The sequence below is a fragment of the Agelaius tricolor genome, unplaced genomic scaffold (genome assembly GCF_023055355.1).
Source record: "Agelaius tricolor isolate 1412-34295 unplaced genomic scaffold, bAgeTri1.0.p SCAF_33, whole genome shotgun sequence".
Classification (NCBI taxonomy): Eukaryota; Metazoa; Chordata; class Aves; order Passeriformes; family Icteridae; genus Agelaius; species Agelaius tricolor.
This window is the reverse complement of record NW_027269293.1, coordinates 3605736-3620725: the sequence shown is the minus strand read 5'-3', so window position 1 is coordinate 3620725 and position 14990 is coordinate 3605736. Positions and strand designations below refer to the sequence as shown.

General features: G+C 48.0%; 1 protein-coding gene across 2 annotated transcripts in view; it reads left to right on the top strand.

Annotated features, from left to right (window-relative positions):
- Nucleotides 1-895: 895 nt before the first annotated feature.
- The window catches only part of MLLT1 (MLLT1 super elongation complex subunit), a 34714-nt gene continuing 20619 nt past the window's right edge, over nucleotides 896-14990 (top strand). The window contains exons 1-3 of one of the 2 annotated variants that reach the window (XM_071451619.1): nucleotides 896-1092; nucleotides 5561-5741; nucleotides 8532-8614. In XM_071451619.1, coding sequence (XP_071307720.1) covers nucleotides 1081-1092; nucleotides 5561-5741; nucleotides 8532-8614 — 276 coding nt within the window. In that variant the 5' untranslated portion in view covers nucleotides 896-1080. The remainder of the gene's footprint in view (nucleotides 1093-5560; nucleotides 5742-8531; nucleotides 8615-14990) is intronic. The other variant, XM_071451620.1, reaches the window with a different exon arrangement.

The following is a 14990-nucleotide window of genomic DNA, read 5'->3' as shown; positions in this document are numbered from 1 at the left end:
AAAATGTGGGAGATGGATGGGAGAAATGAGGGAGACTGAGAGGAAAAGGAAAGAAATTGAAAGGAAATGAGAGGGTGGGCAATTGAAACGAGAGAGCAAAGGAAAAATGAGGGAGAACAAGGGAGAATAAAGGAGTGAGGGAAAACGAGGGAGAGCGAGAGCAAATGAGAGAAACTGAGGGGAAACGAGAGATAGGCAGGAGTAAAAGGGGAGCGCTGAGAGAAAATGAAAGACGAGGGGAAAAATGAGACTGGGGAATGTGAGGGAGACAAGGAGAGAAAAAAGGCGCAGGAAGAAGCGAGGATGCGGAGAACAAGGCGAGCCCTGTCCGGCCATCCTGGGCTATGGGGACCTGCGGCTTCCCTCGTTCCCCCTTGTTCCCACCTCATTCGTGTCGGGAATTAACACACCGCCGGGGGAAACGTGGACCGAGGGCGGGATGGGAGGAGAAGGGGCGGGATGGCGCGGCCGGGAGCACACGGCGAGGCCCACACACCTGCTCCCTGTGTTGGCTGTGCACTAAGAGGAACACCGGGGGGAACAGAAGCGGGGACAGCACCGGGACGGCGGCCGGAGCGGAGCGGCCGCCACATCGCCCCACACGGGGCTGGGGGGGGGCGGCCGGACCGCGCTCCCGCCCCCCGCCTGACCCACCGCGCCGGCCCCGCCCACGAGCCCGCCCACTCCGCATCCCGCCCGCCGCTCATTGGTGGATACGCCTGTCCATCACAAGGAGGGGGCGGGGCCGCGCCCCGCGGCGTGCGGCGCGCGGGCATTGGCGGCGCGCGGGGGCCGCTGTGGCGCTGAGGCGGTTTCCGGTTCCGCGGGGCGGGCGCGGGGCTGGCGCTGCCTGTGAGTGACACACAATGAGGCGGGCGGCGGGGCCGTGAGGGGCCGCGACCGAGCAGGCGGCGGCCGAGGCGGTGGGGAGGGGGGTGGGGGGGACGGACAGAGCGGCTTCGCTCGTGGACTGAGCGGGGGAAGATATTCTCTACCCCCCCCGCCCCGCCGACCGGGCAGCGAAACCGCCGCGGCGGCGGGAGCGAGCGAGCGGGGCCCGCGGCGCTGCTGTGCCCAGCCATGGACAATCAGGTGAGGGGAGCGGCCGCGCCGCGCTGCCGGAGGGGTGGGGCGGTGCCGCCCCCCCCTCAGAGAGGGGGGCACGTAGGGGAGGGACCCCCGGGAATGGGCCCTGAATGGGGGGGGCGCCCCTGTCCTCGGGAAGGGGGGGCTGGGTGGCATCGCCCCCCTTTGGGGGGGTATATCTGCTCCTCACACCCTCTTTGGGGGGCACACGTCCTCCCAAGCCCTCATTTTGGGGGGGTACATGTCCTCCCCACACCCTTTAAAGGGGACACCTTCTCCCCATTCTCTTTGGGGGGGCACACCTCCTCCCTAGTCGCTTTTGGGGGACACATCTCCTCGTCAGTCCCATTTGGGGGGCACACCTCCTCCTACCCACACCCTGTTGCGGGGACACATCTCCTCTCCAATCCCCTTTGGGCGGCACAGGTCCTCCTCACACCCCTTTGTGGGGGCTCACCTCCTCCCTACAACCCCCATTTAGGGGGCACCTCTCCTTTCCACACCCTTTTGGGGGATGCAGATCCCCTCAATCCATTTTGGGGGGAGTCACATCTCCTTCCCACCCCCCATTTGAGGAGCATGCACGCCTTCTCCCTACTCCCCTTTTGGGGGGACACATCTCCTTAATCCCATTTGGGGGGCACACCTCTTCCTTTCCACACCTTTTGCACAGGCACACCTCCTCCTCAGTCCCATTTTGGGGGGACACACCTCCTCCACACCCCCCATTTCGGGGGTACATCATCTCCCCAGTCCCATTTTGGGGGGGCACATCATTTGATGGGGACTCCTCCTTCCCACTCCCCATTTAGGGAGGGTGCACGCCTTCTCTCTACTCCCCTTTTGGGGGGACACGTCTCCTTAATCCCATTTGGGGGGCACACCTCTTCCTCCCTGCACCTTTTGCACAGGCACACCTCCTTCCCAATCCCATTTTGGGGGGGCACACACCTCCTCCACACCCCCCATTTGGAGGGGTACATCATCTCCCTAATCCTATTTGGGGGGGCACATCACACCCTTCATTTGATGGGGACTCATCCTTCCCACCCAGCATTTGGGGGTCACACCCCCTCCCTAATCCCATTTGGGGGGGCACACCTCCTCCACACGCCCCATTTGGGGGACACACCTCCTCCACACCCCCCATTTTGGGGGGGCACACCCCCTCCCCAATCCCCATTTGGGGGGCACACCCCCTCCCCAATCCCCATTTGGGGGTCACACCTCCTCCACATCCCCCATTTTGGGGGGGTACATCATCTCCCCAATCCCCATTTGGGAGACACACCTCCTCCACACCCCCCATTTTGGGGGGGTACACCTCCTCCCCAATCCCCATTTGGGGGACACACCTCCTCCACACCCCCCATTTTGGGGGGGTACATCATCTCCCCAATCCCATTTGTGGGGCACATCATTTGATGGGGACTCCTCCTTCCCACCCCGCATTTGGGGGTCCTTATCCCATTGAATGGGGGGGACACCTCCCCACACCCTTCTGGGGGGGGTTTCAGCCCTCTCCCCTCCGTGGGCGGCCGCTGCAGCCTCGCCCGCGGCGGGGGGTGTGAGCAGCATTTCCCGCAAATTCCTGCCTGGGATTATTGCCGGGAGCCGCTCCGGGAAGGGTTAATGCCACCGGGAAGGGTTAATGCCACCCGGAGAGTCCCTAGGGGCCAGGGGGGGGTTCCAGGATGCGTGCGGGAAGTTTACCTGAGGTAATGGGGATGGGGAACCTTTTGTGTGCGGGGAGAGGGTAACAGGTACCTCCCGGGCTGAGGTTCGGAACCAGCCCCGCTATCCCGGATAATCACCCGCAGGAGCGGGAATGGGAGCTGCTGATGGCTTTCAGGCAATTAGCACATCAAACAAAAACCAGAGCAGCCTTCAGAATGTTTATTGAGAAGTTGAAAGCGGGCTCCTTTGTATTATTACAAATTGTTTGAATAGGATCCTGATTTCCCTTTGTTGAGAGACACGCTTGGAAAAAAAAAAAAAAAAAAAGGAAAAAAAAAACCCTCCATTTTCAACGGAGCAACTTTGGATGCTGGTTATGTTGGGAGATCTTATTTTCAAATGTGTTTCAACTTCTGGCTTAATTCACAGCGATTGTTAATTGGAGCAGGGTGTGAGGAGTGCAGCAAGTACAACTTTCGCTCTCAGTTAAACAGTTCTCTTTTATGTTTAATTTCGGTCTCTTCCACACAGCCCCATCTGGTTCTCAGCTCCAATTTCTCAGCCGTTTCAACTCAGAAAGGCAGATTTTTGTAGCCTGACAGTCATTTGCACTTCTCAGGAGAGGGGTAGTAACTGGCAACAGTAGCAGGATTTAAAGGGTAATTACGGAATCGATAACGTGAGGCTGCGGCACGGGCTGGCTCAGGGGATGTGAGCGCTGTGGGAAGCATCCCAGATAAAGCAGGCCTGCAGGCACGCTCCGATGGGAGCTGGGAGCTGAGGATTTCGGCAGGCTGGCTCCACACAATGCTTTTGCTGTGCTCGGAGAGAAGCACACCTTGCCTTTCTTCTCAGCCCTTAATGCGACATGAAAGAGCAGCCGGCCCTGGGCTTGGTTCTTAGCGCAGGAACGAGGTGGAGCTGCTGTAGATAAGCCTTAAGAACAGGGGAAAAATGGCCTGCCAAGAGAACTTGCAGAGGAAGGGATCCCAAAGAAATGCTGGAGCAATAATGGTGAAGGAATTAACGAGATGAGTTTGTCCCCGAGCCTTAGGATTGATGTGTTGAGTGGCTGGAGGTATTTTGCTGTAAAGATTTAAACTGCCTGAAAGAGTGTGTTAAGGCTTATGGTTGAAATTGGAACTGGACTGCAATTTGGGAGGTCAGGCTTTGATGCCTGGTGCTCTGCAGACCTCCTGTGAGAGCTTTTTACAAAGACAAGAAGGCTGAGATGGAGTCACTTGTGCTTTTCCAGCAAGTATTCACCATGCTCTGGGAAAAAAAATCTCGGCTTGGAGATGCAAAGTGAGCATTAATTGTGATCACACTCCTTGCTGCAGTTTGTCAGGGGGAAGATAAGGATGATACTTTCCCTAAACATTTGTCTGGAGCTCAGGGAGCTTTCCCTTTCCCTGCTCATTGTCCAACATGCCCTTGGTTTGGCTCCAGGTCAACATTTAATATAGGTAATGACAAATAATGCTGCCTCTCCCAATGGTAATTGGGACTTGCTAGGAAGAGCAAGACACTTCTTTTCAAGCCTGAAGTGAAGAATGGAGTAGGGACTATAACCAGCCTCTTTCTATGAGCCTCCTTGTGCTAAAGCTGGATTTTAGTAGATTTAGTGATTTTGAAATCACTGCTGCTGCTCTGGTTTGTGTAACAAATCTGCACAAAAGTTGGGTACCTTGAGTGTTATTCTCTGTTTGCAAACGTGGCTCTAAGATTTCCTTGATTTATCTTGTGTCTGAATCCCATTTGCCTTTTCTCTGCTACATCTGTTTAATTCATTTCCTTTCTCCTGGCTGTGAAGTCTGCAATACTATGTGGATTTTCACCATTAATTTCATTTCGTTTTTAAGGCACTTAATGGGATTTTTGTGCTTTGAGCCTGATGTGGAATGCACCTTCTCTGTTACTCAGTGGTCAGAGTAGGATTCAGGAGTGCAAATCAGAATTAGGTCAGTTCAGTGTTGGACATTGTGCAGGCAGATATGTTAACTTGGTCTTTGAAAGTGAGATAATAAAATATATTTAGAACCATACAGGAAACATAATTTTCTTCTGGTGAGTGATATATTCTAGAGAATATCATAAACCACCAATTCACGATCTGATTTTTCCTGTTTCAAGATGAGTTTTCTGTCAGTGCTGTGAATTCTGTAAGCTGTGAACATCAAGTTCTGTCTCTGACACTTTCTAGAAATAAAGATTCCTCAATTAGGACTTTGCTGACAATTTCACTGATAAGCAGAGGCAGAGAAACCAATCCCTCTTTTAGAGCTGCTTTCTCTGCAATCTTAATATTAGGAAGAAAATAGGTATGAGATGGTGCTGGCAGTTATTTTTGTGGCAGCTTTGCCATCCACAGCAGCCTGAGGCCGATCCCCACAGGGGGGCTGCTGAGTTCCTGGGGGGATTCAGCGCGGTTTGTGCTCTCTGCTGATGGTTTGTGCTCTCTACTGATGGTTTGGGCTCTCTGCTGACGGGTTTGTGCTCTCTACTGATGGTTTGTGCTCTCTGCTGACGGTTTGGTGCTCTCTGCTGATGGTTTGGGCTCTCTGCTGATGGTTTGGGCTCTCTGCTGATGGTTTGGGCTCTCTGCTGATGGTTTGGGCTCTCTGCTGATGGTTTGGTGCTCTCTGCTGATGGTTTGGTGCTCTCTGCTGATGGTTTGGGCTCTCTGCTGACGGGTTTGTGCTCTCTGCTGATGGTTGGTGCTCTCTGCTGATGGTTTGTGCTCTCTGCTGACGGTTTTGTGCTCTCTGCTGACTCTCCTGCCTCTGTCCCCACGCAGTGCACGGTGCAGGTGAAGCTGGAGCTGGGGCACCGGGCCCAGCTGCGCAAGAAGCCGACCACGGAAGGCTTCACCCATGACTGGATGGTGTTCGTGCGCGGCCCCGAGCAGTGCGACATCCAGCACTTCGTGGAACGCGTCGTCTTCCGGCTGCACGAGAGCTTCCCAAAACCCAAGCGAGGTCAGAGGGGCTGGGCTTGCTTTATCTGTGTGAAAGAGCTTGTGTTGAAGTGTCAATTTGCTGTGAAAGATCTCCTTAAAAAGGAGAGAAATATCCATTGCGTGCACTCCAGCTTGAACCTTTCCCCACTGTGTTTGAGGAAGGTCAGGGAGAATGGGACCTTTCTTCTGCTGAAAGGGCAGGAGGTGAGCTGCTTTCTCCTCTTATTTAAGCATTAGTGTGTGCAGGTTCTCAGGACACAAGTGACAGCAGAAAATAATTCATGTTACACAATGGGAAAGATGGGTTTGATTTGTTAGAATTCACCAGCAAAAGCTGGAAGCACATGAGAGATGCTCTAATACCGGGCTCAGATGTGTACTGGCTGTGGAGAGTTTTGCAGATTCTTGCAATTTCTAGTCTCAGATGCCAGTTCAGGCAGCCTTAACCCAGCAGAAATCAATGCTGCCATGGGGTGATGATGTCTTTGCTGTACATTCCCCCTGCAAGCCCAGTGCAGTCATTGTGCTTGGGTTGGAGTGTTATTTTCTGACTTTGTTTTCTGACTCTGTAGCAAACTGAACCCTGCTGTTGTTATGGGGCAGCAGGAGCTCATGAGTTGAGGTGCAGGAGCAGGAATTGCCCTTTTCAGGGGCAGTGCAGTCACTTCTGTCTAGGATTGTGTAATGGAGCTGCAGCATTAGTGCTTTCAGAAAGACAAGCTGCCCCTGAGAATTGTTGAAATGTGCATTTTTGACAATACTGCTTCAGGAGCAGGACATTCAGGGTGCCTTAGGACAGCCTGTGACATTGGGGATTTGTGGGAGTCCACAGTGGAAAGGAACTGAGAGGTGCTCAGCGTTCACAAGGGTGTGACTGCTCTGTGTGTTGATAAAATCTCCTTCAAACTGATCTGTTAAAACTGCTGTGTGACAAGCAGGTGCAGGACTGAGCTGAAAGCTGATTTATAGAATAAAAATGCAACCTGTGGGTTACAGTTCCTGTCCTCTAGTGTAATTCATTTATTACAAATAACTGTGTTGGGGTAGTACATAAAATAATGGAATGGTTTGGATTGGAAGGGCCCTTAAAGCCCATCCAGTGCCACCCCTGCCATGGCAGGGACACCTCCCACTGTCCCAGGCTGCTCCCAGCCCTGTCCAGCCTGGCCTTGGGCACTGCCAGGGATCCAGGGGCACCCACCCTGTGCCAGGGCCTGCCCACCCTGCCAGGGAACAATTCCTGATTGCCAATGCCCCATCCAGCCCTGCCCTCTGGCACTACAAAACCATGGCCTTTGCTGTATCATCTGCCTTTCCAGGGTGTTTCTTTTCTCCCAGTCCCTGAGTTTTCCAAGCTTCCTTGAGCTTGCTCCTAATGCCACTGTGCCTTTGACCAAGGCGTGTCTGGGTTGGAGCTCAGTGCTGTGGCAGGTGCCTCTCCTAGTCCTGAGTGTATTTGAGGGTTTTTTTTTCAGATGGTGCCCTCTTGGAGCAGATCCTGGTGCTGAAGGTGGGCTCGTGCTGCTGGCAGATTGCTCTTGGAGCCCTTGGAATTTGTCAGAATAGAGTGGCAGAGGAACAAAGGCTGCTTGGCAGATAGGCTTAAGATTCCTGCTGCCATATTGGCACTGCTCTTTGGTTTGGGATTTTTTCCCTCTAAATGACAGGGTTCTGATATGAAATTCAAGTTAAAGCAAGTCTAGAGGTTTTTGTTATTTTTAAGGATGCCCTTTTTTCTCAGTTGTATTTGGAGTGCTGCTTTCCAGCACCTTAATGATGGTAGAAGTGCTTAGAGCTGGGAGGGGATAATACAGCTACATTAAAAGAAAATAATTTGTGTGCTTTTAGGTTTGATGTACTGTTTCCTAATCATATTAATTACTTGGAATTCTTAAGAGAAACTCAAAAGATTTGCACTGAATTCCTCTAATTACCTAATTGACTTTATTTACATATATTGTAGTGCATAAATTACATGCGAGTGCATCCGGTTCCTGAGAGGGAGAATATCTGTGTGGCTCTCATGTTTCTCCTGGCAGCTGCTGTGTGTGTGCTGCTACTTCATGGCCAAAGAAATGATCCTGGAATCCTTCAAACTGGATATCCTGGAATGGATAACAGGAAGGATTCAGGAGCATGAACCACACCAGATAGCGGGACAGGGGGAACCGAGGCAGGGACATGCAGATTAATTTCTGAAAAGCAATTAACTTTTCTAATTGCTGTTTCTGCACTAAGCAGCTCTGACCTGAACAGCAAACTGGTTCACCTTCCTCCTCGTGTTTCCTTGTGTGTGAAATAAATAGCAGTGCTCACCTGCCCTTCAGGTTTGTTCACCTGCAGCGTGGCTGTTACCCAACTGTGAGCACTGGGGAGTGTTTCAAGGAAAAAATAATCACCTGCTTGTGTGGGGCAGTGTTTTGATTCAGAAATATGGGCATCAAAGTAAAGTTTACCTCTCTGTGCTGTTCCACCTTTTGGGTCTTGGCCTTTCCTTGCCAGGCACTTTGGGCTGGCAGTTTGCATTGTTGTGGGCCTGCCCAGAAATGAAATTGTATCTGGGTGCACAGGAGGGGAAGGAGCTCTCTGAGTGTTTTATGTTTCCGTTCCATGGGAGGAGCCAAGAACAGATTTCATGTTCTTAACCAAGCCTGTGGCCACCATCTTATTCTGTGTGGGTTTTTCCACAAAGGTCAGTGTTTAACTGTGCCCTGAGTCGGCAGAGGCCCAGCTCTCCTCTTGCAGCTCCTTTTTGCCTCAAATAAAGTTGTGCTGAATTCCAGGCTCACATTTATTTGTTCTCTTTCAGTGTGCAAGGAGCCCCCCTACAAGGTGGAGGAGTCTGGCTACGCTGGCTTCATTATGCCCATTGAAGTGCACTTCAAAAACAAGGTAGAATCTGATTTCTGGTCTTCTAATTGTTTTGAGCTGTGCCAGAGCCTGAAACTGCCTGACAGAAAGACTCTAAATTATGTGACTGTTTTATGTGTGTGTTTTTTATTAGTCTAATAAATAGAATTTAACTGGGAGTTGGAAGCTCCTGCCAGACTTCAAAAGAAAGCTTTTGGCAGAAATGGAATTGGATAGAAAGGTGATACCAGGACAGTGGATGGTCCTGGAGATTCTGAGCAGAGATTGTGCCACTTGTAGCTTCTTTAGCATGGAGGATATTAAAGCCATTTAAAATATTTTATGTACATATGGAAGTAAATAAACATAAGACACTGATGCTATAAATATTTGTAAACACCGTGTTGATTCTCAATATATTAAAAAATCTGCTTTTGAATTTGCAAGCTTATTCAATTTAACTGTATAGGTATGAAATCTGCAGAGGCCCAAGACAAACATTTGCATGTGTAGCCCAAGTATTTAGGGCTGTCTTAAAGATATCCTTGTTCTTACTCAGTGCTCTTCCAGAAAGAAAACACTAAATATTTTAAGTCTTAAGATGCATTGCCAGCAAGTATATGCAAGTTAAAATTTGGATTTATTGCTTGCTTTAAGTCTACCACAGAGGTCACATGCTGTAGGTTATGAAAACAGGGAATTGGGCACTTGTGTTCATATTACCTCAGTTTCAGTTAAATTGTTTTGTTAAACATGAATAATGGATGTTTCTGGCTTTGATTACTGCTTAAATCATAAAATAAAAACTAATGTTTTGCTTATGATCCCTAAGAGGGAGCTGAGGTAAACTAAACCAAAAATGTTGAACCCCATCCCTGTAATCTGTGCTCTCCCACCCCCTGAGTTCCTGAGCACCAGCCCTTACCCCAGGTGTGTTGACAGCAGACACATGGAGCAGCCTCATTCTATTTATCTCCCATCCTCCTTTCCCTGGCCCTGCCACAAACATCTGTCTGCTCTTCCCTTGTGTCCCCAGTCCAGCCCAGGGTGCTCTCCTGGCAGTATCACTGGAAATAATCAGCATTTTGGGCTGCCTTCCTGGCCTACCACACTGCTCTGACCCCCTTTATGGGCTGGAGGAATAAGCCAAGATAATGGGAGTGAGCCACCCAAGACTGAGTGCCCTCCTAAACCTGGGAGTGTTTTTTTGGGTGGGTAGGGTAAGCCAAAGGGCTGGCAAGAAGAATGATGTTGATAAAAGCAGCTTTTTTGGCAAACACTGCAAACTACGACTGGAGTGCAACAAAAACACCTCAAAAGCTTGAAGTAGTTCTGCTTCTGGTGGCTTTTCTGAGGTTTTAGATGGGAAGCAGAAAATTCTCCATCTGCACTAAATGTTGGCTTAAGTCAGGTTCAAGATCCTTTACACTCCTGACCAAAAAATGTGAACTTCTCCAGGCTGATTCCTTACAAGTGGAACCTCTAATTCCTGGGAGGGTTGAACTGTGGTTTAATTCTACCCTTCCTCTTTATTTTCACCCAGCCATTCCCCACTCTTCCCTTTTCCCTGCAGCTCTCCAATGGTTTCTTTCACAGATCCTCAGACCTCCCTCATTTCTGTCTTTTCAGAGGTGCTCCCATCTTCTGCATTCCTGTGTTTGCTTTTTTCCCTCTGTCCCTCATATTCCTGTGTTCCTCGTGGAGTATGGAGCTGGCAGCTTTTCTGACTAGAACTTGCTTTCACACCCACTGGGGTCATCACTCCTCATTGTTTCTGCACACACGTGACTGCAGAGTTGTTCCCCAGCACTGAGCAGAGAGGTGGTTTTTATAAATAAGGGAAATAGGTGGGCTCTGTTCTCCCTGGAAACAATGGAAGGAGCTGTTAATTTAGGAGAAGGCTCTTTGTTTCTGACATTTTGGTCTTCAGAAACATGACAAATAAATAGGAGAACAGGTTGACTTGCAGACTTGTTTTCAAAGCTACAGATCTTCAAAACACTCATTTATGCCCTGTTTTTTAGCTGCATGTTTGCTGGAGAAGTTCTTTTCCATTTTGAAGCTGATTAACCAATTGCTAATTAAGGAGTTTCAGGCAGCACCTCTCATTATTTAATTGGGCCAAGGAGTGATTGAGGGAAAAGGTAGAAAAAGGTTCCATCTTCCAGCACATCATTGGAACAAAGATGTGTTTTCAAATTCAGCCATGAACTAATTTAGGATTGCAGGGAGCTCAGGAGCTGCTGCTGAGGGGCTGAGCAGGACCAGAACCTCAGGAACAGCTGGAGCTGGGCCAGGCCTTGGCATGGAGCTCAGGGCAAGGTTCTGCCCCCCGAGGCTGCTGGGCACTGCCCAGGCTCCCCAGGGAATGGTGCCAAGGCTGCCACAGCTCCAGGAGCTCCCAGGGCTGCTCAGGGTGGGGTTCTTGGGGTGCCTGGGCAGGGACAGGGCTGCACTGATCATCCCTGAGGGTCCCTCCCAGCTCAGGATATTCACTTGGGCTCCTCTGCCCAGCTCTGCCCAGTGATGATGCCATCTGGGAATTTTAAGAGCTCTGATCATTTTCTGTAAGTGGAGTTGAAGGAAATATAAGAGGCAAACACTTCTACAAGGACAGGAGTGCAAAGACTGGGATATAGTAAAAATTAACAAGATAGGGAAAGGGGAGGAGGAACAGCAAAGGTTTAGGATACAGCCTGTGTTCTCCTGGATGAAAGAAGATGCTGTTAAAACACCAAATAAAGTCTTGATTACTTCAAGACCTTGTTCTCCCTTTGATTGCTGTAACCTGTTGACACTGGTGGGGATCAGCTGCTGGGAGTGCAGCAGATATTGTGAATTGATTGCAGCACTGGGGACTCATCCTTGAGTGATTCTCTTCAAGTACATGGTATGGATTGCTTCTGGGATTGGGGTGAAAAGGCTCTTTGGAGGTGACTGGGCAGGGGAGCTGGGTGGGTTTTGAGGCCATATGTTCCTCACAATCTGACACATTTTTGTTGCTGTGTGTCCTCAGCTGAAGCCAGACTTGCAGAGGCTTTGGGATTTGTTTATTGATGCATGTTTAGCTTTGTGAAGGTGAGAAGAGAAAGGATTTCAAGAGGGAGTGAGCCAGGCTGTGGAGATTGATCTTTGCCATGGTTGGCTGAAATGGGTTTTTTCCCACAATTTAAGCTTCTTTCTTAGCCATTTCCTTTCCCTGTTCTGATTTGTTACTGGGATGACAAATGCTGGCTGTCAGAGCCCGTGTGCTCTTTGCTTTGGCTAAAGAAATACCAACCTGTGCTCTGGGAAGGAGCAGCTTCACTAAGAACTGTTTTAATTAACTTCATCAGGGATTTTTTTAACCAGCTCGGCATAAAATTGCCCATTGACTCTTTGTGTTGGAGAACTCCCTTTTTGTTATCATTGTGTGTGTTTGGAGCAGCAGACCCGGTGCCTTTTTGTTGGGTGGGGAGACATCAGCAGAGTGTGAAAAAGGTGTAAGAGCCTGTTCTTACCCTCTGTGAGCATTGCTGGCCTGTGTTTGTCCTTGTGCTGCAATCCAGCTCCTCCATGAGCAGCGCTTTCTCAGCTCTGCTATTTGAATTGCAGAATATAAATTGGGAATATTGCAGCAAGCCTGGGCAGCTGGGGGCTCTGAGCAGCCACAGCACTCGCGCTCTCCTTTACCACTGGCAGAGCCTTTGCTGCTGTAACTGATCCTGAAAAACAAATGGCAGGGGCTCAGCAGGTTGATTGATAAAGCTTTTGCAAGTCGAGCTGGCTAATGCCAGCAGATCATTTGGACTGGAAATGTTAGTGTGCTATTTTTGTTTTCAAATCCTTTGTGTTCCTGGAACCAGGGCTGCTGTGAGTGGCTTCTGCTGCTCGAATCGATACAAACCTGCTACAACAAATGCGTTGCTGTTTTTCTCCTGCTCTTCCCCTTCCCTCTCCCCCTCAATTTCAACAGTCTGGAGGCTTTTTTTTTTCATTGTTGTCTCCAAATAAATCTCTTCTAGTGGTACACGTTGTAATCTGGAGGCTGTAATACAGGTCTGGCTTTGGTATTCATTCCCTGTGACATTTTTTGCATCCTAATCAAATTAGATCAATCCTTCCCACAAAGCTAAAGGTCTAGTAGATTTTCATGTTCTTCTGATATAAGGCAGATGATATGAATGCAACATGGATAAGATGTTGTATTAAAGTCTCTTTAAAGATGCTACCTCCTAATATTAGTGCTAGAGATAAAAGCCTTCCAGGATTTACATAATGGATACATGGAACTTGGGCTTTTCCTATTAGTGAGAAGGAGATAAGCAAAGAAAGCTGAGAAATTCGTTTGATTTTTTCCACTGAGGTTCAAAAGAAAAATAAGCATATTTTACCCCTTCTGCAACCTTTGTAGAGGTGATGTAGAAAACAAATAGAGAGAAATATTGGAAAAGGGGAGAATTATTTGTGTATCAGAGTAGGAACTCAGCGGAGACGTTGTAGGTGGGCTGCACATATGGCAGGGGAGGTGAAACAGGATCAGCTACAACTGGTGTCAGGATTGTGCCATCAGGAAGGGACTGGCCTGGGAAATACCCCTGGGGAAGGCTGGGGCAACTGTTGGCCAGGGAGCTGCTCCTGAGGATGGCTGAAGAGCCTGTGTTTGCAGGAGACATTTGATTTTATGAAATTGCCATTTTGGGCAGGATGTGCACAGCTTTCAGGAGAGGCTGAGCAGCTTCAGCCTGTTGGAGTTTACTCAGTGTTGCTGAAAGTTGGGCAAGGAGGAGTGAAACTTGTCCCTTTGTCTGCCCTTTGAGGGCAACATTTTAGCTCTGTCCTCTACCATCTTCTTCCCAAACCTGCAGCAATTCCTTTGGTCCTGCTGCTGTTATCTTTGCTTTTACCTTTTTCTGTCAGAAATTAGGCTGGATTATTCATTTACCCATTCTTTTATCTGAGCAGGGCCAAACCCTGGGCTGGGTGTGTTTGAGTGGCCATTCAATATGGGCCATCCATAGGCACCTCCAGATGCTGAAAATACATACATATATTTTATATTTTTATATTTTATATTTTTATTTTTTATATTTTTATATTTTATATTTTTATATTTTTATTTTTATATTTTTATTTTTATATATTTATATATTTATATATATTTATATTTTAAAATATATTTTATATATAAAATATATAAATATTTCATATTTATAAAAATATAAAATTTTCTATTTTATTTTTTATATTTTATATTTTATATTTTATATTTTATATTATTTTGTATTTTATATTTTTTATATTTTATATTATTTTATATTTTATATTTTATTTGCAGTGTGTGGCAAGGCTGTGTTTGCAAAGACAGAACCTTTATCAGCCATGCCAGCTTCATATCATGTATTTGTAAGAGTTAGAAGATTATTAAGTGCTTGTCTTGGAGTAGTGAGCAGATAAAGAGATGTATTTACACTAATCTATATTATTTATACTCAATTAATTATTGTACTCATTATATACATATATATAATAAAATATATATTAGAAAAATCTGATTTTCAAGCTAAGTAACAAGTGTCTGATGGAGGAAAGTCCTAAATGCTTCACCCTGGAGATAAGATTGATTCATGGATTCCTGAGTGGAACATAAGATAAGATTGATTCATGGATTCCTGAGTGGAACATAAGATTGATTCATGGATTCCTGAGTGGAACATAAGGCTGATTCTTTCCAAATCTGAATTTTGGGCTATTCCCTCTCCAATGCCCTGTCTGGAAGCTGCTCCAGGACCAGTCAGACGGGTTGGACCAGCCTGGGCAGGGGTTTCATTTCTCCAGACGTTCTGGATCAATGCCTGTGTCAGGCTGGATCCATGGCAAGAGGGAAGTGGTGGTAGATGTTGTAGTTATTGAATAACCATGAACCTGCTTCCTTGGTGTGCTAGATTTTTGGAGATAATTTTGCTTTATGGCTTTCTAAAAGTGATTTATGAGCTTTATGCGCACGCTACCAGCGAAATTCTTTTGATTTGTGTTAAGTGGCAAAGGGCACACCCTGCCTTAAAAACAAGACAAGGAAATTTTAACAAAAGACTTTAAAAAATTCCTGCTCTTACAAAAAAAGTGCCAAAGGAACTTTAACCCATTACTTCAGAACTCAAAGGAAAAATAAAGCAGCTTCAGAGCTCATAAGAGCTCAGTGGCAGGCGGTGCAGACAGGAAGCAGTAAAAATAAAACCTAATGTACCCAGCTCAGGAGATTGGAGGTGGAATTGGGGGATTCACTGGATGAAGGGAAGTTTACAGCAGCTGCAAATAAAAGCCCTGGCTTTGTGCTGCTCACTTGGAGTTTACTTCTCTGGCATCCTGCATTTAAGGGGCAGATGCAAAATGAGGTTCTGAGGTGCCTTGCTGAGCCATCCCTGCCCCAGCTTAACCA